General features: G+C 34.7%; 1 protein-coding gene across 1 annotated transcript; it reads right to left on the reverse strand.

Moving 5' to 3' along the window:
• Positions 1-5,243: 5,243 nt before the first annotated feature.
• Positions 5,244-22,501, reverse strand: LOC140750634 (netrin receptor unc-5). Its single transcript, XM_073084299.1, has 10 exons — positions 22,259-22,501; positions 17,352-17,804; positions 14,359-14,537; positions 13,697-13,775; positions 12,483-12,653; positions 11,165-11,305; positions 8,950-9,081; positions 7,720-7,843; positions 7,130-7,245; positions 5,244-6,689 (listed from the first exon to the last, which is right to left on the reverse strand). Exons 1-10 carry the CDS (start codon positions 22,326-22,328, stop codon positions 6,523-6,525), a joined length of 1,632 nt encoding a protein of 543 aa, XP_072940400.1. The 5' UTR covers positions 22,329-22,501; the 3' UTR covers positions 5,244-6,522.
• Positions 22,502-23,906: the final 1,405 nt, after the last annotated feature.

Raw genomic sequence — 23,906 nt, forward strand, 5'->3', positions numbered from 1 at the left:
TTTTATTCGGCTGGCTCAAAATTGTCCCAATTAGTAGAGTTAAATGACAGATGCATTCAGTTAAAAGTTAACTTTGAACTCTTGTTTTACTTTCAAGTTTGAATAATGACGTGATACAGATTCACAGAGTAGTGTTACAACAGAGTATTCACATTGACGCATATGGCGTAGCGGTTGCCATGCCCAACACGAATAAAATTCGATAACTCTTCTTCTCCATAACGAAACACAACACAATGGTGGTAGTTGTATTTTTGACATTCAAAAAGTGCTCTGTACATCATATATATTGAAAAAAAAATGATTTGATTTCATTTGATTTGATATCTGGTCAGGCTTTTCTTTGTCTATTTGTTTATGTGTGCTTTGAATCTTAAATACTTTTTTCTCGTATTAACCTTTTTTTGTTTTTTATCTGTATTTCGTTTTAGGTCCCAAAGCTAACTGAAGCATGATTCTCTCTTTATGCCTCTATGGGACTATCTGACGTCCTGCGTAACGAAACCATACCGGTCTGTAGATTCCGGGTTTGAACCACGCACAAAAACCCGCATGTAATATAACCCTCACGCATCCAGCCTTGTCAGTTTGCAATTTTACACACTTCTTATTTAGTTATTATTTAGTAATAACAAAAGTAAAAATATCAATTTTTATTTAATTGACACATTTAAAGGTTTTTTTTATGATATATGAGTAACAGACGAGCATGTTGTCCACCTGATGGTAACTGGCTACTGCCGCCCATGGACATCTGTACTCAAATCCAAATAGGATTAGATATTCCTAAATGAGGTTGGCCACAGATGCGCTACTACTCCTGAGGACTAAGCTGGAACGCCTCGAAAAAGTATGTCTCCCTTACTACACCCTTAAATCAAAACACAGCAGCCCGTAACACTGCTTTTATGAATTAGAAATAGGTGCCGATGTAATCGAACCACAAAGGGTTCTACCGCCGTCAAATATCCATTGCGTACTTTTGAGGAATTACAATACTTATTTTGCGAAAGACTTCAGAGCTTTTACATCTCGCACCCAATATCGCAACCCTAACGATTTTCATCGTGTAGACTCTATTAGACATTACACTGTGGTATTGACTAATGGCTTGCTACAAAAATAACACTTTGATTTGTTGCTTCAAGTGCAGGTCAATTACTCTGTGCGATGCGGTAAAGATCCGGTGCCGTTGTAAATTTGGATTTTAGTTTTTGGAAAATAAAAATAAACTATAGAAATGAAACTATAGACGTGGAATGCGAATGGATTTTGTGCTTGCGCATTGGGGTAGCTTTCCATCGAAAATAGTGTTATTTTTCGATGGTTTTTATTGCTTTATTGAGTGAAAAGTTTCATGTATTTTTCAATACGCGAGCCTTCCAAGCCACTTTTCCTCCATATAACGAATGATATTCAAAATTTAAAGTTTCTAGATGATCGTTTCAAACCGTACATTTTCAGTCATTGATACAGTTTTGTAAAAACATAAATTTTTAACATTATTGACAAAACTAAATTAAAAATACAATTTATACGCGAATTTATGAGCATATAGGCAAAGGTTAGTATTTGTATATAATTTATTATTTCCATACAACCATTTAATATCCAATATATTAGCAATCGTGAAAGTGTACGACATTCGCTTTACGACTTTCCACATTAACAAATGACGATAGATTCTCAATTTAACGCTAAGTCGTGACGAGAGTCGTGACGATAAATCGTGAAGTGTGAATTACAACCACTTGCGTATATTGGCTTAAGGTTCCGAGATTAGTTATTGGGTGGTCGAATGTTTTAATGACGGTTTTAATATTTATAGAGTACTCTGATGGGTCAAGGAACTATGGATATCCGATGTAAATGCATGTAGTTTTATTTTTGGTCGAATAAGTGGCCATTTACATTTTTTATTACAAGTATCAAAGATTATAAGTAAGGAAATAAAATATAAGTCATCGTAATTTATTCGTACATGTAAATATATTATCTAAATAAGGTAGATAAGTCACGCAAATTACTTAATTCCCAAATTACTTTATAATGCACCAAAGGAAGTATGACTTCTTGATTATTCTAAATGTTAAAACACAGAATTGAATGATGCCTGGTATCTTATGGCTTGACATAAATCTTCCCAATAGAAATAGAGAAACATAAACCATTCTTAATAAGACTAAAGCAATTAAAAATCCCAGACACCAAGGGTTCTGTTTGAAGTAGCTACTTAAGATAATCTCTAAATTGAACTAATTTTCAAGTGAACTATTTTTAATGCTACATAAGAATGTATTTCAATGGGACTGGTATATCTTTTATTAGATTGTACGGAGCCCTTGTTTATAAATATGTTATCGTATGTTGAAGCGAGCGGCGCCCGGCGGCTGCCTATATCGTAACCACAGACCTGTAGATCGTAACTGTTACAAAGTTAAGCAACATTTGGCGCGGTCGGATATTGGATGGGTGGCGCATTCAGATTACGTCTCGGTTCTTGTCAATGATAGTTGTTGTTTAAGCTTGTTGGAGGCTTTTTGTGCGGCTTGAAGACATGAAATACGGGTTGTTTACACTAATCCGTACCGTAACTGCCGTAGTATGTTCGAATATGTTGCACATTCTCAGTTATGTGGAGAAGTTCGTGCCCAGCTATGGTAAACAAACAGAATATCAGTCAACATCGATTTTTTCATACTAGATACATAGATAAGTAAAAAGATACTTCGTCGCCTTGAAATTGAATGCAGCCACAAACGGCTTATTTGTAAGTTCTTTTTTTGAATTCTTGACAAAAAAAAACATATTTTTAGAGAAAATTTACGAATAAATAACTACTGCTATATACTAATATACTGCGTAATTTATATAATAAATAAATAATTATTTCAAATATTTTAGGGACATTTTAGCACGGAGACGTGGCAAAACTTTTTTACGCAACTATTTCAATTGTCAAAACTGGTTTCGTTTTCTTGCTAGAAGTGATCTTTACTAATCTATGACTAGATATAAATCTATCCTATCCATAGTAGATATATATCTATATACCTTTGCTATCAAAGGGGTACGCAGCTCACCTAATGATAAGTAGCTACTGCCGCCCATAGACATGTCTAATCTATCCCAAATAAGACACGAATCCTATCTGAGATCGGCTATATACGCGTTACCAGCTCTGAGGACTAAATTGAAATGTCTCGTGAAAAATCACTCCCTCACTACAATGTTGATATGTAAATTCTCTGATTTCCATTCGCCGATTGAGTTACCGCCAATTAAACTGCATGTACAGTGTACACATTCAATTAATTTGAAAGTCGATACGAATCCTAAACGCAAATGACACGCAACACATTAAACAATTAGTCCAACGGTTAATTACAATGTTCGTTTCATCTCCAAACAAGAACAAACGAGACAAATAACCCCTAATTAATTCGGAAATTTAAAGTATGTGGATGAGATCATGCCGGTCTATATTCGCTTGACGTTAAGATTTATTGATCATGTGAACTCACTAACGACTTACGAGAAATAACGAAACAATTAGGTATCCTCTCTGTACGCGTGAGCTTCGTTGTTAAGTGCGAAGTTTCGGACATTTCTGGATGTCTACCCGTTCGTCCGCGTGTATCTTTATACAAGAAATCTATAATTACGTCGATCTTCGGACAATTCTGCGGACATGAAATTCATTGTTTAGTCTGACATTTTTGGAGCTCTAAATTGTATGCAAAGAATCCATACTTTTGTCGAAGTTTCAGGTGTTTGTGCAAATTGAATCTGTAAGAACGAAATCCGTAGTTTCGTCCACAGTTTATCCCTCTGAATGTCCGTTTCGGTCGGACTTTAAAAAACCTTATACTAGAAATTTAATAGTAGTAGGCAAATAACCTGAAGCGAAATAAATAAATAGACATGATTTTAAGTCAATCGTGGTAAAAAAAGTCATACGGTATATAGCAAAAGTGATACTGTTGTGTTTACAATAAAGGTAAATAAATATGTATTAACAGTTCTGGGTTTGATCTGAGATCGTTTGTTTACGTGTCCTTATGTCAATGGTACTCACGATACATACCATCATAATGTAAACGTACATAACTTTGAAAAATCAGGTGCGTGCCTGGGATTTCAACCTGGAACCCTTCGTTCGAGAGACCGAGTTTCTAAACCATTAGGCTATTACTGATTTTATTATGTAAAGTAATGTAATGTAAAGGTAAACGCGTAATAACATATTTCATGCCTTTTTTTATTGTCATATCTTGAATTTTTTGATCAAAATTCTGAATTTACCCCTATCGTGCCCCTATTGTTATTATTGGTTTGACAATGGGCAAGCTTATCGCACTAAAGCTGCTTACAGACTGGACCCCTATCGAAACTCGACACCATACTGTACGCATTACCCATGTTAATCAACCACAAGTAACCCGTTCTTTCCCCAAGGATAAAACCCGTCTTAGAAGGGCATTACGTCAATACCGGTCTTTTAAGCGATATCATTGTAAAGATTTCGGTTTCTCACACTAGGTAGAGTTTCGAGTTCGAAACACTTATGAAAGATTAAATTTTCAATTATTTGTATTGACTATATGTTTTACTATAACTTATTGGACATGATCAAGCAGGGCCGGATATTTATATCACTAGGGGAGGGCCTAGACCATACTTTATCCTCCCGCTTTCGTGGACTGAGGAAGGTTCGAGTTAGTGGTCAACTCGGATTGTATATCTTTTAAAACTTTAGACAAGGCTAAGTGACTATTACCTAATGACAACAGCCAAGATAGATGACTTAATGTGCATTTTCAAAGAATAAGAGTGTGCATGAAATTTTAACCACTAGCGGTCACTCGTTAAAAAAATATTTATGTGTATAAGAAATAGATGATCACTTGATTTAATGGTTAAAGAAAACATGGGTGTGTAGTCTATCATACTTAGTGACGCCCGGTCAACATTCACCATACCGGTCTGACGCGCAGAGGGTCCCGCGTTCGATCCCCGGCCGGACAGATATCTAAACGCTGAACGTAGGTTTCTGTTTCTGCGTCTGGGTATTTGTGTATTTGTCTCTGTGTGTGTCCATAGCACCCACGATACAGGGATTCCTAGTGGCTGTGAGTTATTTATACTTAGCTGACGCAGTGACTATCCTAAACCTTTATAAGAAAAACCAGTTCCCAACAATGTACTAATTGATTAGGGAGAATAAAATAAGAACACGTTCATATTATACATGGTTTTTAATATTTATAAAATATCACAGTTTTACATTACAATATTTACAAAAGTTACATTTCGCTCGAAAATGCAAGTCGTCTTACATTGGCAGTGATAAATGCGTAAGTAGTCTGGGTTAAGCTAGAAACATATCGTTCTGCTGTGAAATAATACAGTCTTAAATTATAAGAAAAGAAGTAATTCATTCGATACTTACGGTTCGTCAAAAAAGTATGTTTCTAGCTTTACAAAAGACGAGTTTCTCGAAAGTACGACTATTATTATTTACTTTTTTGTTGTTACTTGTATATAAACTGATCTAGTATATATGCTGTGATGTAAAAAGTAGTAGATTCGATTCCAAACTGGTGGAATATTTGTTATAATACTTATAATTAATAATTTTCTGTCTTAAAATGTCTTTTAGATATTAATAGGTATCGTATTCGATTTTCTCGCGCGCGTCATTCGAGAAACTGATGTATACTCGTAAAGTAGGTCTTATCGTTAATATATTCAGTCTTTGCTGAAATATAACATTTAATTAATATTTTCTCCATATTTTACATAGTTATTTATTTATATTAGTATAATGGCTTAGGCTTATAAGGAAACGGTTAAATAATTTATTTTGAGTCCAATTATACAGACGTCGGATCAAGATTTATTCATCAGTTTCTATGTCTATTAAATTGTTTACTGTATGTGATAAAACCGATCGTAGGAATTGATACTCGGCATCTTTATAAATGAACTATAATATATTGGAACTAATTCAGATATTTTAATGATTAAATTCGTTGATTTTCTGTATAATAAAACAAGCGATAGAGCTTAAGGCATAGATTTCTTTATTTACAAACGTATAAAATTAAAGAAAAAACGTTATACATTACAAATAACAAAAGCATTTAAAAAAATTACCAATTTTCACAAAAAGACGCGAAAAAAAAAATTGATTAGCGCAATGACTAATAAGGTATAAAAAGGTTTCGTCACATTTGACTAATAAGGAGGGCGGGTCAATTATTTCCGCTAGGGGCGCCACAATCATCATATAAATACGTAAATGAAGTTATGGGGTCCCTCTATCTCACACACTTGTGCGAACCCCAAATAAAATTGTACCTGATTACGGTGTACTTGAGATTCGATATAAGTGAGCCACCCCAATAGACTGTGGCGACTTCGAAGTAACTAACCAAATAATCAACACAATACGATAATAAAATATGTTTCTGCTACCCTCCTCATTGAAAAAAAGTCAAAATAAATATTAAAAATAAACTACTTGACTATAGTTAAGCAGATTTTATCTCTATAGCTAGTGTCCAGAGGACCTGGTGGGAGGGTGACTGCCACGTCGACCTTAGATAGGGAGGTGGGTGATGACGTCACGAGCTCTGCGAGCTGCGATGACGAGCATTCACTCGATCGTGACGTCATTGTCCTAGCTGCGAAAAAAATGCAATTGTTATAATAATTTTCTTAGTTAGCTATTGTTAATTTATAATATTAATATGAGTTGTAGACAGAGGTAGCTGATTGACGTTGACAAATCTAGAAAGTTGTACTATGTTTTAACTTTTTACATTTCTACTATTTTTCATTTTACAAAGTTTACATTTAATTGGGTTACGAAACTAAAGGGACACAACCTCATTAATCAAAGGAAATATCGAACACAACCCAATACAAAAACCTAAATTCAAATTTGTCAAATAATACACTCAAATGTTTACACATTAGTATGGCCTCAAACTTCAAACGGCTACATAATTAAAACTACAAAAGTTCACATTTAAAAGGCATTCATTCCTATCACATTAATAAGACTTCCTTCACACGAAACCTATGAAATTCAATTAAGAGAACAAAATCATAAGTAACTCACAGTTTGTGTAGCAACTAGAGGCGGAGTCGCCGGAGGGGCTGTAAGGCTTCATCTCATAGTGATTGCTGCCCACTGACGACTGTTGCCTACTCCTGTTCCCGAATGGGGACGCGTAGCTAAAGGAAAGAAGGAAAATAAAGCATTTCGTTTGCTTGCAGTACTATCAAATGCTAACGTTATTATAGTTTAAATGTCTGTAATATAAAACTGCACAATAATCTCTGATAAGGTTGCTGAACTTACAAATTGGAAATCGTCACAGACAGAACTCACAGATTGGAAATTTAAATTTGATTTTTATTACTTATGTGGTGACTTTAGATCTTTATAAGATAAAGTATATTATGACAAGAAAAAATGATTTAATGAGTATGCGCATATAAATTTTATGAACCTAGGGGCAAAATATTTCTTGCATAGTATTTTTTTTTATAATTCTATTTTGAATCACACATTTGGCACGAAAGAATTATAGATAATAGATGTAAAGGAAGAGATATGCAGATTTTATTGGTACATTTTTTTACTGCATGACACATAAAATTATTTATTTATGATATGTTAAAATTAATAAAAAAATAATACATTACCTGTCCCTTAACTGAGGTAAATCGTAGTGGTTGTCAGGCCTCTGCATCCAATATTCGTTGCAAGTTCTCGTGAGGTCGGGTGCGGCATTGCCTTTATCTCGATTCGTATATGACTTGGGTATACCTAGAAAGATTATAAAACTTTAAAGCTGGAACTTTAAAACTTTAAAGATTATAAAACTTAAAAAGGAAAAAAATGTTGTTCGTAAAACATTTATTAGTTTTCAGTTGAATTTAAAAATAAAAGTTAAATATAAAATCTTAATCACTAAACATAATTATTTCAAATCTTAAATTGTAAATCTTTGAAAACCATATAAAACCCTTATTCGATGCCATGGATGTACTAATTATTTTTTCGCTATAATACATTTCTACTACAACTAGTTTTTAACAAACCCAATTAAGGTATATACCACAAATACAGCCCAAATTATAATATCTTTCATAAAATATGACCAAATTAAAAATAGTAATAATAACATTATGCTAACAGTAATATAAAACATAAAAATACTCAACGCACACTAATGAAGGTCTGAATTGTTGAGATCTCAATTTACAATCAACACGTCTGGCGTATAAAAGCAGGGTCCCTCAGCAAGGGTACAAGCATTCCTCCAATGAACTGGTTATTAAACATGAATAATGGAACGATACAATTATCTCTATTTTTAGACGTGCGACTGCTTGGTGCTTGTGTTAAAGCTTTATATGTTTATCAATTTAGCTACAAGGTTTCATCTGCAATTTTATATTTTACGACCTTTTATTGATACATATTGCACAATCATTATTCGCCATTTATTGTTCGCCTGTAAATTTCTTTTGTAATTTTAACAAACCAACAGCAAAAAATGGAAGCGTCCTAAAGGTTGTAGTGTCATATTTATTTGAGCCATTAGCCATTATTTTTCTTAAACAACAGTGTTAAGAGCTGCGTATTTAAATTTCCAAGGTACGATAAGGCAGAATAACACTACGCATTACAACTTAGTCTTCAGCTCCAACCTTATTAGAGCTTGATTGACATGTATAAGAAGTAGTCGAAGGCTAACTGCTCAACTACTATTTGCCGAATAATAGCGGTGTTAAGCGTTGCTGTGTTCTGATTTCAAGAATAAAAATATCGATAGGCCTGCGCATTCGTTCACCACTTTAATTGTAAATACCATAGAAAAAATATTTTAATATTGCACTATAAAAGATTCCTTAGAATAATATGTATACCTGTCCGGGCCGCGGTGTACCCAGGTTGCGAGCGATACTTGCACCACACGTAGAGAATGGCCGCGCCGGCCGCCAGCATTGCCAAAGTTATACCTACGCCGACATATAACGTGATGTTTTGCTTCTGTAGCCCTAGGAGGGAAAAATGTTGTTAATCCCAAGTTAATAGAATGTGATTTTCTAAGCGATCGATGTAAGGGTAGTTTGCGCTTGTTGCTGATTCGTCATCTGGCGGGTGTCAAAGTGTATAATCGGCAAAATATGACATGGAGGGACGATTTGTAAAATTACCTTCGGAATTTAAATAATAGACGGAATAAACTTTTAAGCGGACAGTATATCCGAAACATAAATTAACAAGCATTTGAACAGTTTTCTATCGTAAAATAAGTATGCCCTAACTGGTTACAAAAATTAACTTCTTCGAATCTTCGAATATCAGTGTCTTATATTCATATTAAATTAATCAGAAAAAATATATATTAAAAAGGTTTTAACCTACAACTACCACAACCAAATTTTAAAAGACTTTGAAATAAGTATCTACATGTACGAAATTTTTTTTTCGCACATTTCTTTTTTGGGATCTTTTCGCAATTTCTTATTAACTCAATGGTTTTTCTCATTAACTTGAATGAATGATGGAGATATTATGCCCCTGTATTAGAGTAGCTTACATAATAAACGATAGGGTTGCATCATTAAATCAAACGTGCTACCGTCAAACCCCATTACAACTATTACAAAAATCCATTATGTTGATCGATGAGGGCGGGTACTTTCCGTATTTAAAGTTCACATCTGTTTTGGGGTTAGTTATATTTTTAGCTGAATAAAGGCATGTGGAATTGATTTTTAATGATCATAGAGATATCTAGTACCTTATTTTATAGGAGAGTACTTTACTTGGTATTAGAGCGTATCTTTCAGGGATACCCGATCTATTATCTTATGCAGGAATTTTACTAAAACCTCCCAACAACCAACGTATACAAGAGAAAGAGGCTCATTGTTTTAAAAAAGGACCCGAGGTTTACAAAAGACGTGAATTTCTAATATTTTTATACTTTTCTAAAATGTATATCTCTTGCAGCTATCGACGAAATGGTGGCCGTATTTTTTACCTTACCACGTTTGACTTTTCGCTTCGATCGATGGATTGGCCACCTCCGGTAGGGAATAGGCTTTCATGTGAACACACCATTACCCTTCTGCAATACATGACTGCAGTCCTACATAACTGACCTATCCTTAACAACAAGGCAAACAGGGCCTTAAGATGTCTTCCGAAACAATAACGCACATTTTGCCACTGGCTTCTGACTGCGCCTGATATTTTGTTGTTGCTATTCTACGTCCGTTATGATACACTCAAGTTGCGAGGAAATACACGCTTCTCAGTATACCAAGTTATAACACACAATAGCAGAGAATCTCGCCGCAGAATATAAAGTCACGGGAACTATTAGTTAATCGCCAATTCTATCCAGCGTCGTCGGTTCGTAGATTCGACGAATTAAACAATAGCTTTTTTCTTGGTAGCCACTCACCGTTCATTATTCTATTACGCTTGTTGACACAATTTCTTAAGCGCTGAGCTGCGATTAAATAATAGAACGAGATGTTTTATGTACCTACATGAGCCGTTGTGAGAAGTAACTGCCTGACACTTGAGCAGTAGTTGGTAAAGTTAGCAAAACTTACAAGTTAGCTTTTACCTTTAACGCTGATGTCATGAAGACATTGTGACTTTGATTTACGAGATCGACTAAATATCAGCATTAAAAATGTTCGTGAATAGCAATATTCATATTGTACGACATTACATATAAAAAGTGTTCATATTAATATTAAGTAAGGTAAAGTTTTTCGAGCGTGTGTGTTTCCATATCTATTATGCTCTCAAGCCCAAACGGCTTGACAGATTTTATTTTATAAGATGTTATTAGATTCATCTTAGGAGGAACTTAAGGTATAATTTTAAATTTTAATTTAAATTTCGTTTTTTTGTTCTTATAATAATCACTAGATTTATTTATAAAAGAATCTTATGTGTAATCAGCTTTCTTATTTACTTTACTGCTAATTATTGAATATGTTCCTTTTATGTGACCAAAAAAATGTATGTTTTCGCTTTAATTATATCCTGAAACTCCTAAAGAACATAGAAAACATGATTCGCAACTTGCAAAACAACTTTATTTACAAAACTTACTCATTCCGGAGACGCATAGGCCGTCTACACACGCGGCGTGTTGCTGTGTGGACCCTGCACATGAGCCGACGCACTGCCGCCTTCGCACTCTCACGCAGTCTTCGCTGCAAGAAGACCACGCTGTCCATGGTGACCAGGAACCTGTATTGTAATTAGATTTTTTTCTGAAAATTACTATGATTTTTTTTTATAATATAGGAGTAGCAAACAAGCATGCAGTCCACCCGATGGTAAGTGGCTACCGCCGCCCATGGACAACTGTAATTAACCCCCGATAGGATTAGATATTCCTACCTGAGATCGGCCACAGAACCGCCGCTACCCCTGAGGACTAAGCTGGAACGCTTCGGAAAAGTATGTCTTCCTTACTACACCTTTTAAACCAAAACACAGCAGTGCTTAATACTGCTGTTGTGAGGCAGAAATAGGTGTGGCGGTGGTGCCGCCGGAGTTGAACCACTGAACTACAAAGGGTTCTACCACCTTCAATAATATTTGAAAATTAATAAAACAATCAAATCAATCTTATCTGTTTGAGATAAGATAAGTGTATTTGCTGCTATGTCTTATTATATCTAGTACCTAAACATAATAACCTTATCTTTCCTCGTTATTCTTCAGGAAGATTGTATTTAATAAGCTCATTTACAACTAACAGTGCTACCTGTAGAGAAATTAAAAAGTTTGGCAAAAAATTGTATTCATAAAACATTGGTAAGAACTACAATCATAATAAAAATGTAGATAGAATGTAATATACTGGAATGGAAATTTTATAGCGTTTCTAATATCTTAATATTTCATATCAGAAAAGATATTACCCCAATATTCCATACTTAATGGCTTAATATTCACATATTAATCTTTGATAGAGGATAATAAATCCATTACGTAGTCTGCATCTCTACCTTAGTTCTGTGTTCTAATGGCTATGTACTACATCACGTTTATGCGACATGCAAATAACCGTCTAAGTGCGAGTCGGGCTCCTGCACGGAGGAATCCGTATCATCACAATTCTTGTATTATTAAAATTTCTTTTAAAATATATTTATTTGGATTTTTATATACCTATCTATTTACCAAAACCGCTTAGTGATAGGAGAGTAATTTAGGGTATATCGTGTAGTTTTGTAGCCGGGTAAAGAGTCGCTTAGGAGACTCATACCCAGCAGTGGAACTGTAATAGCTCGGTGATGAAGTTTTATTAAAAAATATTTGCCTTCATTCGCTTGGGGATCTAACAAAGTGTGTATTAGTGCGTACCCAATACACACATACATTGTTTGTTAAACCACTAATTTACCAAAAAACTTACCATTTTGGCATCGCATACAATCCTCATCGTTTTGTGAGGACTGCCCTCTGCACGGGGCCCCGCCGTTAGCCGGCGCCGGTTCCGTACAGGTGCGGGTTCGACGCCGGCCACTCGCTTGAGCACCACAGCGGCAAGGGATCCATGGGGACCACTCAGACCATCCTCCGTTTACTAAGGGTTACGGAATGAAAATACCATAAACACAGTGTAGTCCCTTAATTTTTTGGTAAACTATTCAAAACTGTTAAAAAATTGAAACGTACGAGAAATTTTATTCTCAATACACTTTAATTAATATCCATAATAATGTTTTCTTACGTTTATAAGATTCAAATTATAAATTTTGACATACTGAAATCGCAGAAAGTCAATAAATCTTTAACATTCAACACGTTTATGTAAAAGTATGTATCTATGTTTCCATGTAACAAACATTGAAAAAAATTAAAAAATTTAAACTAACATCAAATAGAACAGAACGAGTATCACGAACTGAAATAAATACGGTCATTTCAGATAAACTCTTTAAATAAACTCCATAATTTAATTACCTCGTTCCATTTTACTCAGAAACTCCATTTACGTACCCAATGAAAAATCTTTTTAAAACATTATGAAAGTAGAGGACGGAATGTTTTTTTCTAAAAATAAGCATTTCAACGGATAGTGGGTTAATTTCATTTAGAGACCTTTTAAATGAAGAGGTTCTAAAGGTGGACTTTCGAGGAGGACGGTTTGCGAATGCATTCGAAACGCTGTAAGATATTTTTTATGCTTTATTTGATACTATTTATTTAGGGCACCAACTTTTTTATTACGTTTATATCTCGGTAAAGATTCTAGTAGAATGTAAGCTTTATATGAGTTACGAGATATAAGCAAAAAAAGATACTGGTCTACATAAAAATTCAACATAATCAAACATTGCTAAACAGTACAAAAATAAATAGAATTGCCGTCATTTTAGAAGGTCGCTTACAATGACTTTTTATAATTACTTTATAATAAAATGCTTATTAGATATTCGTTTATTAGTCAATTTAAACCAATTTCATGGGACGTCTCACACAAGGTCATAAATCAAAATAACATAATAATTTTGTAGTAGCTATACAGGTATGTCATGCAAGACAAGTATTGACTTTGGATTCCAAAATAAAATGAAATGCCCTACTAGACCTACTAAATTAAATTTTAAATACAGAAATACTAACCGTATACTGACAAGATAGCTAGGTCTGACTCTCGACGACCGGCGATGTTTTCAGCCACGCAAGAGTAATTTGCCATGTCCTGCAACAATAGAACTTGATGAAACCATAACATCAGCCAATGTAGGAAATTGTTGACAGCGATTGAACTAGTAATATCCGCCTATTGAATACGTAGATAGGTAGTTGATTAGATAGGATTTTTTTAAATCTAAAGACAAGTTATTATAGATGTCTGTAATTAACTCTTAAATAGAGTTACGATGAGCGATAGATGTCTTACTACTTCTGAAGCCTCAAAATGAGTCATTTAAGTACTACCATCAAACGAGAACATAACAACGCTTGAAACTGCCAATAAGGCAAAAAAGTGGCGGAGCAGTGGCGCCGTTACACCTGTTAGTCGGCCCTTAAGAATCCACTACTATCTTCCAAAGCTTCGCCAAACAGTCCAATTTTTCGCCTTTCACATGTGCCTCTTGCTGCCCAGTAAAAACCTTTACGCCTCCTTGCATGAAGACGCCCTACACTACATTATTTATCTATCTGTTTCGGTACCAAGATACTCATATAGCCTGAATCACCTGAGGGCATCCCACACTCCCTTAAAGATACAATAACCACTTTCCTGGGAATGTATTACCTTCAAAGTGTTAGCTACTAACCTGTAACCCCACCCTCGGCAAGACAAGGTTTTCATCCGTGGCCTCCAGGCTCTGACCGTTCCTCGCCCATTTGATGGTAGCGGGTGGTGCGGCGGGCGGCGGCGAGCAGCGGAAGGTCACCTGCCTCCCTGACTCCACCGTCACTGACTGGGGCTGCTGTGTGAATTGCTTCTTTATATCTGTTAGGGAGCGTAATATAGGAACATTTGTTACTTGATTTTTTTAACATATAAGAGTAGCGGACGAGCATGCAGTCCACCTGATAGTAACTGGCTATTGTCACCCATGGACATCTGTAATCGACGCCAGATATGATTAGATATTTGTACCTGGATTCGGCCACAGATGCGCCTCTACCCCTAAGGCCTAAGCGGAAGGCCTCGGAAAAGTATGTGTCTCTTACCACTCCAAGTATTTTGGTTTTTCATTAGGAATCTTTTAATTTCTTTTTTTTTTGTGTGGACTTTAGAAGATCGATGATGATTAAACTTTACTATTTTTTCGATAGACATTTACTAAAACTAAGAGAGGGAGAGAGAGTCTGAGAAATAGTTATGTTTGACCCAGCGTGGGTCATACGCCATCAACCTCAATGTATCATTAAAGTCCTAGTTAGTAGTTCCTACCGTACCTAATAGTTCTAATACAGACAGCTTCGAAAAGTCACTTGCCTCGTGTTTGAACCACAGTTACGGAAGATGACACCACTTAGCTATCACTTCTATAACACGGACACTTTGAAAGTTCTCCGTACACTTATATCAAGTATACTACAAGTTGTAAGTACACGTGAACACTTGTACTTACAACTTTCCAAACATTTTACCCGATCATTTATCAAATTGAAAGTTCTCGATTAAACGAGCGGAAATAACATTTCCTCCGTTAATAGCTGATTCTGTTATAATTGACCAATAATAATAGTTGACTTTCGTTTATAGTTGCACACGCATTACAATCTATAAAACATTGTCTTAAAAATAAATGTCAATGTGTGTGTTAATAAAATAACAATAAAGGCTATTTCTCTATAGAAAAAAATCGAAACATATGATTATATGTTTCGATTTTTTTCATTTTTGTTTGTGTACGATATAATCTGAAACTGACTTAGCCGATTATGATGTAAATTTTTCAGGGGTTAGATAATTTATAACGGTGCGTAAAATTTTGTATGAAACGAACATTAAACCTTTTTTTAATCTCCTATTCTAAATATCATACATATAATAAACATAATATATTCTTCATCAATAGTTATTATCGGACCAAAATTATATAATGGAAAGAAGCCACCTACAATTTCCAGTTTTACCAGATCCTTAAAAAACGCCTTCATCAACTCCCCAACAAGTGATCGTTCGTCAAATCAGAAAGTACTCCATTTAACGACCGGAAATAATGTTTCCTCTATTTAATGGTTCCGCCCTACAAGACGATGATACTGGGAGCTCGTTAAAAATTACGGCTCTAAAAATGTACCCCTAAACAAGGGTCTTGGGGTTGGCGGGCGTAGGCGTTGGTGGGTGAGGAATAATGTGAAAATTATCTATTTTGGAAACGACAACTTTTTGGAATTACTTTTATATTGTGTAAGATTTATGTGGTGTCTCAAAATATAAACAAGGACAACGTTTACAGTATGATTCGAAAACTGAAATGCTATGCAGCTAAAAGTAGTGCTCTGCAGTTACCTATACGAGTATACAAGAGAATATAATATATACAAATATATGAGAATATAAGAAAATAATAATGTGACAACTACTTATAAAGTTTAAGCAAAAAATAAATTAATTATAGAACGTTTTCTGTTACACATCTTTTGTACGAGTACAACCAGGTCAATGCGTTGGCGCATATGTTGGCCAATTCATTGGAATACACTCTTAGCCAACTTATGGAAGACAAGAAATAAAAAATAAAATTAAATTAAATCTAAGCAAATTCAAAATCAGAAAGTCAATATCTACTGGTACGAGTTACATAATAAGAAATTTATTCGCACTACACAAATTACAAACTTTAATTCGTCTTCTCTGTCATAAATACAGAAAATACTATTATAGTGAAAACTTGAAAAACAAGAATTCAATAATAACGGTAGAAATAAGAACAAAACTACAGCCAGAATGCTGACATTTCTAGGCGATGTTTTTGCCGTCCCCGTTGGCTGTTTATTTGTAGAGAATGATATTTTTTATTTTATTGTCGTCAGAATTTTATTTCTAAGAGAATCTTAGTACAATGCATTATTTTAATACAAAAAAATCTACAAGTGAATTCTTAGATTAAACGTTATAAGTAGATATACTATATAGGATTAAATATTATAACGATATCATAATTTTTGCTTTCATCGCAGTAGATCACTAACGTGCTTAAGAGTTGTTATCCATCTACTGAATTTTATTTTTAGTCCATATAGTTCTACGATATAATTAAAAAAAATCTAAATACAATAATTATGTTAGTTATTATTAAAATATCTGCTTTTTAAATACCACATATTTTTATTCTAAATCAGGATACCATTGACATGAAAAATCTGGATGACATTTCCTCGTTTATTTGTGGACAACGCGGAGTTTTAATTGTCACCGGAGTTTTATTTTTAACTGGAAGTTATGTTGAAGATGAAAGAAATTGGATGCTGCTTAAAACTTGTAATAGATTATACGATTTAACGTTCTGGAAAATAAAATGTAGGTGCAAGAATTATATTGACGTTTTGCGAATCATCATTATCATCAACTCATTACTGTACCGCTGCTAAGCACGGCTCTCCTCTCAGAATGAAAGTTAGGAAAGTATTGGCAAAATTATACAATATTTAATAAAATATTAATTATATAAATAATACAATTTTGACCACATAAATAATAATACATTATTATTATATCAAACATGGGTAAATGAGTATGGCTATGTAAAGATAAGGCAATCGTTACTATGAGTCTGGTCGTACATAAAAATAATGAATGCACACTTACAAGCGAATTCAACAAAGACCCCTTGACTTCGTATCCTCCCTTTGCTGTTCCACGCGTAGCATTCACAACTATATTTGCCACCGAAGTATTCATCCAGCTCATTTCTTGTCACGTTCAGTTCAGCTTCCACCACCCTAACACCATTCTGGGGATCAACATGTTCCAACTGCACGGTTTTTTCGACCCTGACGTCATTGCATTTAAAAAATACTTGAAGGGCATTCGCCGCCCTACATAGTAAACTTGCTGGTTTTGTCCTTAGGACGTAGGAATTCTTAGGTTCGATGAGGAATATTGGGAGACCATCAATAGTCTCGTCATTTTCAGGTAAGGGTATGTAGTCATCTTCTTCGACGACTGGCTTGAAGTCTGATAGATAAGGGTCAAAGTTTAGCAGACCGTCTGGGTGAATGTACTCTGGTCGGGTTTCTTTCTCCGTTGTGTGTTCTGGCCCTGTAACAAAACAAACCTTGATTTAATATCTCAAGTACTAAATAACTACAAAGGCTATGTCCTACTTTCAAGAAGATAGTACGGCAGATTCACTTCTTTCAAAGCATTCATCGTAGTCTTCAGCAGGAGTAAAGCGACTCTGGACGATTTCAGAAAACACTCCTATTATTCTGTTTTTTCATATGAAAAATGATTACAAATATCCTTATTCAGTGATGTCTTAACATCAGTCGGGCATTATCCTTAGACACTTTAATTTCATGAATTAAAAACTTCAATCTTATTGCCTTTTCCAACAATTTAGTAACAACGAAGTAAGTAAAAAGAGGATCTCACGAAGAATCAATCGATAAATTATACTTAAACTTTTTCCTGACTACCTGCTAGGTAGTGTTCTGTGTTCACACAAGGGAGACGGCTTAATGCGCCGAGGAACCAGTAACTAATAGAATTCAGTGAGCGCACATAACGAGACAGAACCAGACAGCCGTGTCAGTTATTTCCCCGTTATCGCATCAAGTGCAGTCAACAAAATAAATGATACAACCCCTAAATCTAATATCACATACAGCTTTCTCCCAAAAGACCAAGTGCTATGAAGTATTTTCTATGATGTATTATAACTTATATTACATATCGAATGGTGAAGTGGTGGTGAAATGCATTGTTTTATCGCCGACGACGGTCACATCCAGTCCGCCTCTTAATAGGGGTTTTAATGTTTTCTGGTGTGAATGGTTATAATATAGGAGTAGCAGACGAGCATGCAGTCCACCTGATGGTAAGGTGCTACTGAGGCCCATGGACATCCGTAATCAACCCCAAATAGGAAATAGGTGGCAATGGTGCCGCCGGAGTCGAACGACAAAGGGTTCTACTACCGTCAAAACAGCTTATACGGCATTATACAGCTTGGATAGTGCCATTTCAGTAATCAAACTGCATTAGGAATTCGATTCTATCTGGACTTATCGGCAGTAAACCAACCATATACCAAATAACCATCAGGACATACTCAACTCCCTACTCAAACTTTTGTTTAGTAGTCTAAAGTCTAGACGAACAGGGCAGGGCAGCCATTAAATTTTAATGTAGAGGAAACCAACATCCGATTTACGAGGCCTAATAAAGGATAATTTACATAAATGAATAATCAGGATAGGCAAAGGCATAAGGTTATCTATATATCGGTAGGCTTAAATTATTATGTGCATTTTAAAGGGTACAAATTAAGTAAGTTTATTTGGTAATGGTAGCGGAAGCTTAGCCGTTTCTATTTCTGATGTGTGTCTGATTCATCCGAAGGAGTGTTACTACCTTTTTACTCTGAGGATGTATCTTATTACTCTAAGATTATGTTGGAACTGAGAAGCCGTGCAGTTTTATGTAAAACAAAACAACCTACTGACATAATATTTATGAAGGAATGCTCAGTAAAGAACCCATAAACTGCAATTGTATTAAATTTAAAATAGAAAAAAAAACTAGAGGAAAATACTTGCCTAAATTACGTACCCTTTGACATAATCGATACATGGTAACGATATCCCGTTAATAAAAGCAAAATCTAAATGTTAGATCGAATATTTAGATCTTCATTATTAAAATTTTCTACTTCTTCTTCTTAAATTCTTTATTAAAATCTTTCACGATTTTATGACAAATTTTTGGTCTCTCTCTCTTTCAAAAAAAATGTTAAACTGTAAATGTAAACAAATAAAAAAATGTTAAGGGTGAACAACCCTTATCACTTAGGATAGGAGTATAAAAAATAGATAGTAGCCCATTCTCAGCAATTAAAATTCGGAAAAATTCGGTAAAGCTCTTTCGGAGGTGTACGGTAACTAAAATTGTGACACGAGAATTTTATATATAAGATTTTTTTTAGTAAAAGTTTTCTAAATAAATCATAGTTCCGTTGAATTTTACGTAGCGTATTAAAATATAGAAGGTATCTGTCAAGATTTATGATGAGATAGAGTGTCAGTATCTCAGTCTGATTCACATAACTATCTTTAATCACGTCTGTCTTTGATTGTCATTGGTAACATAATCTCGTATCACCACTCACCGCTCACCACAAGCGGCTTGGCTTAACACGTGGATTCCTATGGTTTTTGTGGCAGTAGCCCGACCTCCAAATAAGTATTGGGTTTCTCTACTTATGGAAGACACTACGTAGGTAATAAATGAATTTATATAGTTTGGAAGGGCCTGTAAGTAGAATGGGTACTTTGTATAGTGAGTGAGTACTGTAAAGATTCCCGTTTGGATGCACACTGGTCATCTTCACTTTATCTACCTTAACGTGCCTATTTACATCTTAGTAGGGGTCACCATATTCATCTGACATACTAATGGGTCTGTTTTCGATCCCCGGTTAGACAAACCAAATTAATCGATAATCTGGTCTGAGTGAGTGTTTGCACATCTGTGTATGTTCAATTGTTCATGGCACCCACAATTCAAAAAAATCGAGTGTGGAGCATTTATCATATGTGGCCCGTTGCTGACACCTAGTAGGTTGGTAAGCAGTGATAGGCGATAGCCTAATGGTTAGAAAGTTGACCTCTTGATCGGGAAGTCCAAGGTTCGAATCACAGTATTATAGTATTCGAAGTAATATGCGTTGCACAAATTAATTGTCACTTGCTTCAATGGTGAAGGAAAACATCGTAAGGAAACCTATAGGCCTGAGAATTATTGAAAAAAAAGAAAATATTCTCAAAAGTGCGTTAAGTTGCACTTGACCAGCACAGTGGACTATGTCCTGAACGCCTCTCACTTTAAGAGGAGACCCATGCTCATCAGTGTGACATCAATGGGTTACGTTATTGCCCCACTCATATTCCAGACGTTTTTGAATGCAAACCCAATCTTCATTATAGTTGGGTCATTGATTTAACCAAACAGTTAAATGCATTATAACATGTTTATAGCAGCGGTTATTTATTATGCAACCAGGTGTAATTAAAGTACCCTAGGCGCCATTGTGAGACGATGTTTAGACTTGCAAATTAAAGGGTCATGCCGCATTCTGCATGAAAAGGACGTTTTGTTGACTTGTAGGTAGGTTTTATTAAACAATAGCGTAGAACATGGTCATCTGATGATACTTGGTGCTGGTGCTTGGTGATCTTTCGACAGTCATAGTTTAAAGATGAATAATTAAAAATAGTACCCAGAAATTCTTGCGTGGTGATAACCGAGTGGTAGGACCTCAGATCCCCGATTGGAGGTCGAGTTTTATCTACTAGGCTATCATTGCTTACGTATATGCGTAAAGTAATCAAAATAATTAGTCAAGTGCAAGTCGAACTCGCATGGAGGGTTCCGTACCACCCAACTGTCATATTTTTTTATTCCTAGTATGTGTTATTTTAGCAGCCATAGAAATAAATGCCCTGTAAATATTTGAACTGTCTATCTATGACGGTTCAACATATAAAGCAAAAAAACGAAACATAGCGGTTTCTTGTAGGGCGACCCCCATTTATTTTTTATTTTCTATTATTTGTTGTTAGTAGTTAGTAGTTAGCTGTCACCATTATACATAATCTGTAAAAAAATCAAGTGTATATCTTTTATGGTTCATAGAATAGGTAGAGCACTGTGAAAAGTAGACAGCGAAGGCTAAGTAATAGGGTTTCGTATTTACCATTTGGGTACGGAACCCTAAAAAATAAATAGACGACCCGCGTGACGCAGCGGTCGCCATACCAGTCTGATACGCAGAAGATTCAAGTTCAGTATCTGTTCGGGCATATATCTAAATAGTGAATTTTGATTTTTGTTCTGATATTACTGTACTTTCTATTACTACTTATACTATATATACTCGGTATATGGAGAGTACTCTTAAGTTAATGACTTGCAAAAATTACTAATATTCTTCGGTTGATGAAACACTATTTATATACTATCGTCATCTTAGCGACATAGCTACAACTTACTCGAAACAGAACAGGAACTCTACCTGAATCACAGATGCCTTGCTACTTGCTCTACCTGGGTTATAGAGTAAGATAAAAAAGTGATAGATACTGTGCACTCTCCACCGTCCATTTAAATCCCATTTGTTTTAACTAAATGCCACGCTAACAAGAAACACCTAATGATTAAGCAGTGATTTCATATTTTTTTCATTTTTACTTCTCGCAATACTCTATACTGAGACCAGTAGCAACATAACACAAAAAATAGCAAAAAATGCATCAACTTATTGTTCGCGTTATTATTTTGTGTCACTTTAACTCAAAAAGCTTACCTGCTAAAGCTCGGTATCGATAAAAAATACTTAGAGCTTAACAAGTTTTTCTTGAGTTTGGTTAACTGTAAACAATGAACACTTGCAACGCTATAAGTAGTTTAATTCACCGTTAAAATTATTTTACATATACTTATGTAATAACACGATTATAACTTAATTATGTACTATTTATTATGTTACTCACCGCCATTCCGAACTTTCCCAACACACAGAATCAAAAACAGGACGCTACAAACATTTCGATCCAAACTCATCACTGTTGAAAATCACTTAAAAGTCGCACTTAAACTCATTTCATTGGCACCCGACGAGCAAAACGTAGTAACCTAGCTAGCTTTGTTTTTGTCAACACGTGATCCCGGAGTTACAGAAATGGCGGGCACATCCTCTCCCTGCGGCGTTTTGCGGCGTACTACCGGCTCGGCATGAGGTTCGGTTTACTTCATGGGGTTTTGGGTTCTGGTTCCATGTGTTCTTTATACTATGGTTTTGGATAATATATGAGATTTTAGCGTAGAGGTTAGTAGGTTAATGTTTCTGTTAATTACCTGAAAAGCTTTTAGTCTTGTGGTTTTTTAAAGATATGCGTAAGTTTTTTAAGAGTGATTTACGACGATATATATAATTTGCTAGTTTTTTTTTAAATATTATAAATGCTATGTCAATTATTACGACAGAAAGTTGACTTCCAGAAAACACTTAGGATTTTTACAAAACGTGTTTACAAACTTTACGATGATAATAACTTTGGATAATTAACAAAATGAAAACGAAATAATAATAATAATAAATGTACTTACACGACAAATATCAAAGTTTATATATTTTTTGTTTTCGTTTACTCAAAAGTCATCAACCCAAAATAGTCCCCAAGTTTGGCGACAAAAAGAAATAATAACATGATAAATTCACAAAAAGAAACGAAGTAAAATGACTACTTAATAAGATTACGCCTTATTTGATCGGTCAACAGGTAAATACCGACCTAAATACTTACACTTTTTTCTTCAATATACAAATCGTATTAAATTTGTCCGTAAAATCGTATTGACGGCAAACTATTTGCTGCGTTGCTACAAATTTCAAATGTTACACATAAAGTGATCGAGTATTATTTATTAAATAATTTATCGGTACTAATTTAGAAGTAATTTAATACAACTTAAAATGATTTCAGTAGGGCATAAAAATATCATAGTATACTCGAATATCAAACATCTGAGATATAAACAAACAAAAATAGTTTCAGGTTTATTATTTTCCTAACTTTCCTCTTCATATATCATTTCTTGTTATATATCACAAATCAATTTCCAGACTAGTAACGCCATCTATTCTCAAGTGGAGTACAACACTAAAAGCTTCCCCACTTTCAGGGTCACACTATGATTCGTAGAACTTAGTGAGCTTTCAAAGTCTCTTACAACGTAGTTCGGAGTTCAGTCACTAGATGGGACTGTATAGTAATGCCATCTGACGATAACTATGAACATTACTAATAAGCTTTTATTTGGACAGATGGCGCTGCTTTAGTTCTTAGTTCTTCCTATAGAGATGTTGGTAACATAGCGTAGTACCGATTTCTATTTTTTGTCGATAGATGTCGATGTTTGGCATTTAATTAATGGTTATTCGTCTGCATGAAGATGGCGCTAGTATAAAGTTAAATTGAAATCTGATTTGTATAAATTATTATTTAATGAGAAAGATAAATGTGTTATTTAAAATAATTATTAAACATTTAACTCTTATGTACTTTTCGATAACTAATTTAGAATGAAACCATTATTAAAGTATGACTACTATTATAAAAGTACTTAAAATAATAAAAA

This window comes from Epargyreus clarus, unplaced genomic scaffold (assembly GCF_041222505.1).
Source record: "Epargyreus clarus isolate Ecla_fem2 unplaced genomic scaffold, WU_Ecla_fem_2.2 ptg000021l, whole genome shotgun sequence".
Classification (NCBI taxonomy): Eukaryota; Metazoa; Arthropoda; class Insecta; order Lepidoptera; family Hesperiidae; genus Epargyreus; species Epargyreus clarus.

What these genes read in the sequence shown, in the direction of transcription:
- LOC140750634 (XM_073084299.1), bottom strand. Translation starts at nt 22,328, where the DNA reads ATGAGTTTGGATCGAAATGTTTGTAGCGTCCTGTTTTTGATTCTGTGT. An exon ending in TGGGAAAGTTCGGAATGGCG is followed by an intron (nt 17,805 to 22,258) that starts GTGAGTAACATA and finishes GTTTTGTTACAG; the next exon opens with GGCCAGAACACACAACGGAG. An exon ending in GTACACCGCGGCCCGGACAG is followed by an intron (nt 7,844 to 8,949) that starts GTATACATATTA and finishes TAATCTTTCTAG; the next exon opens with GTATACCCAAGTCATATACG.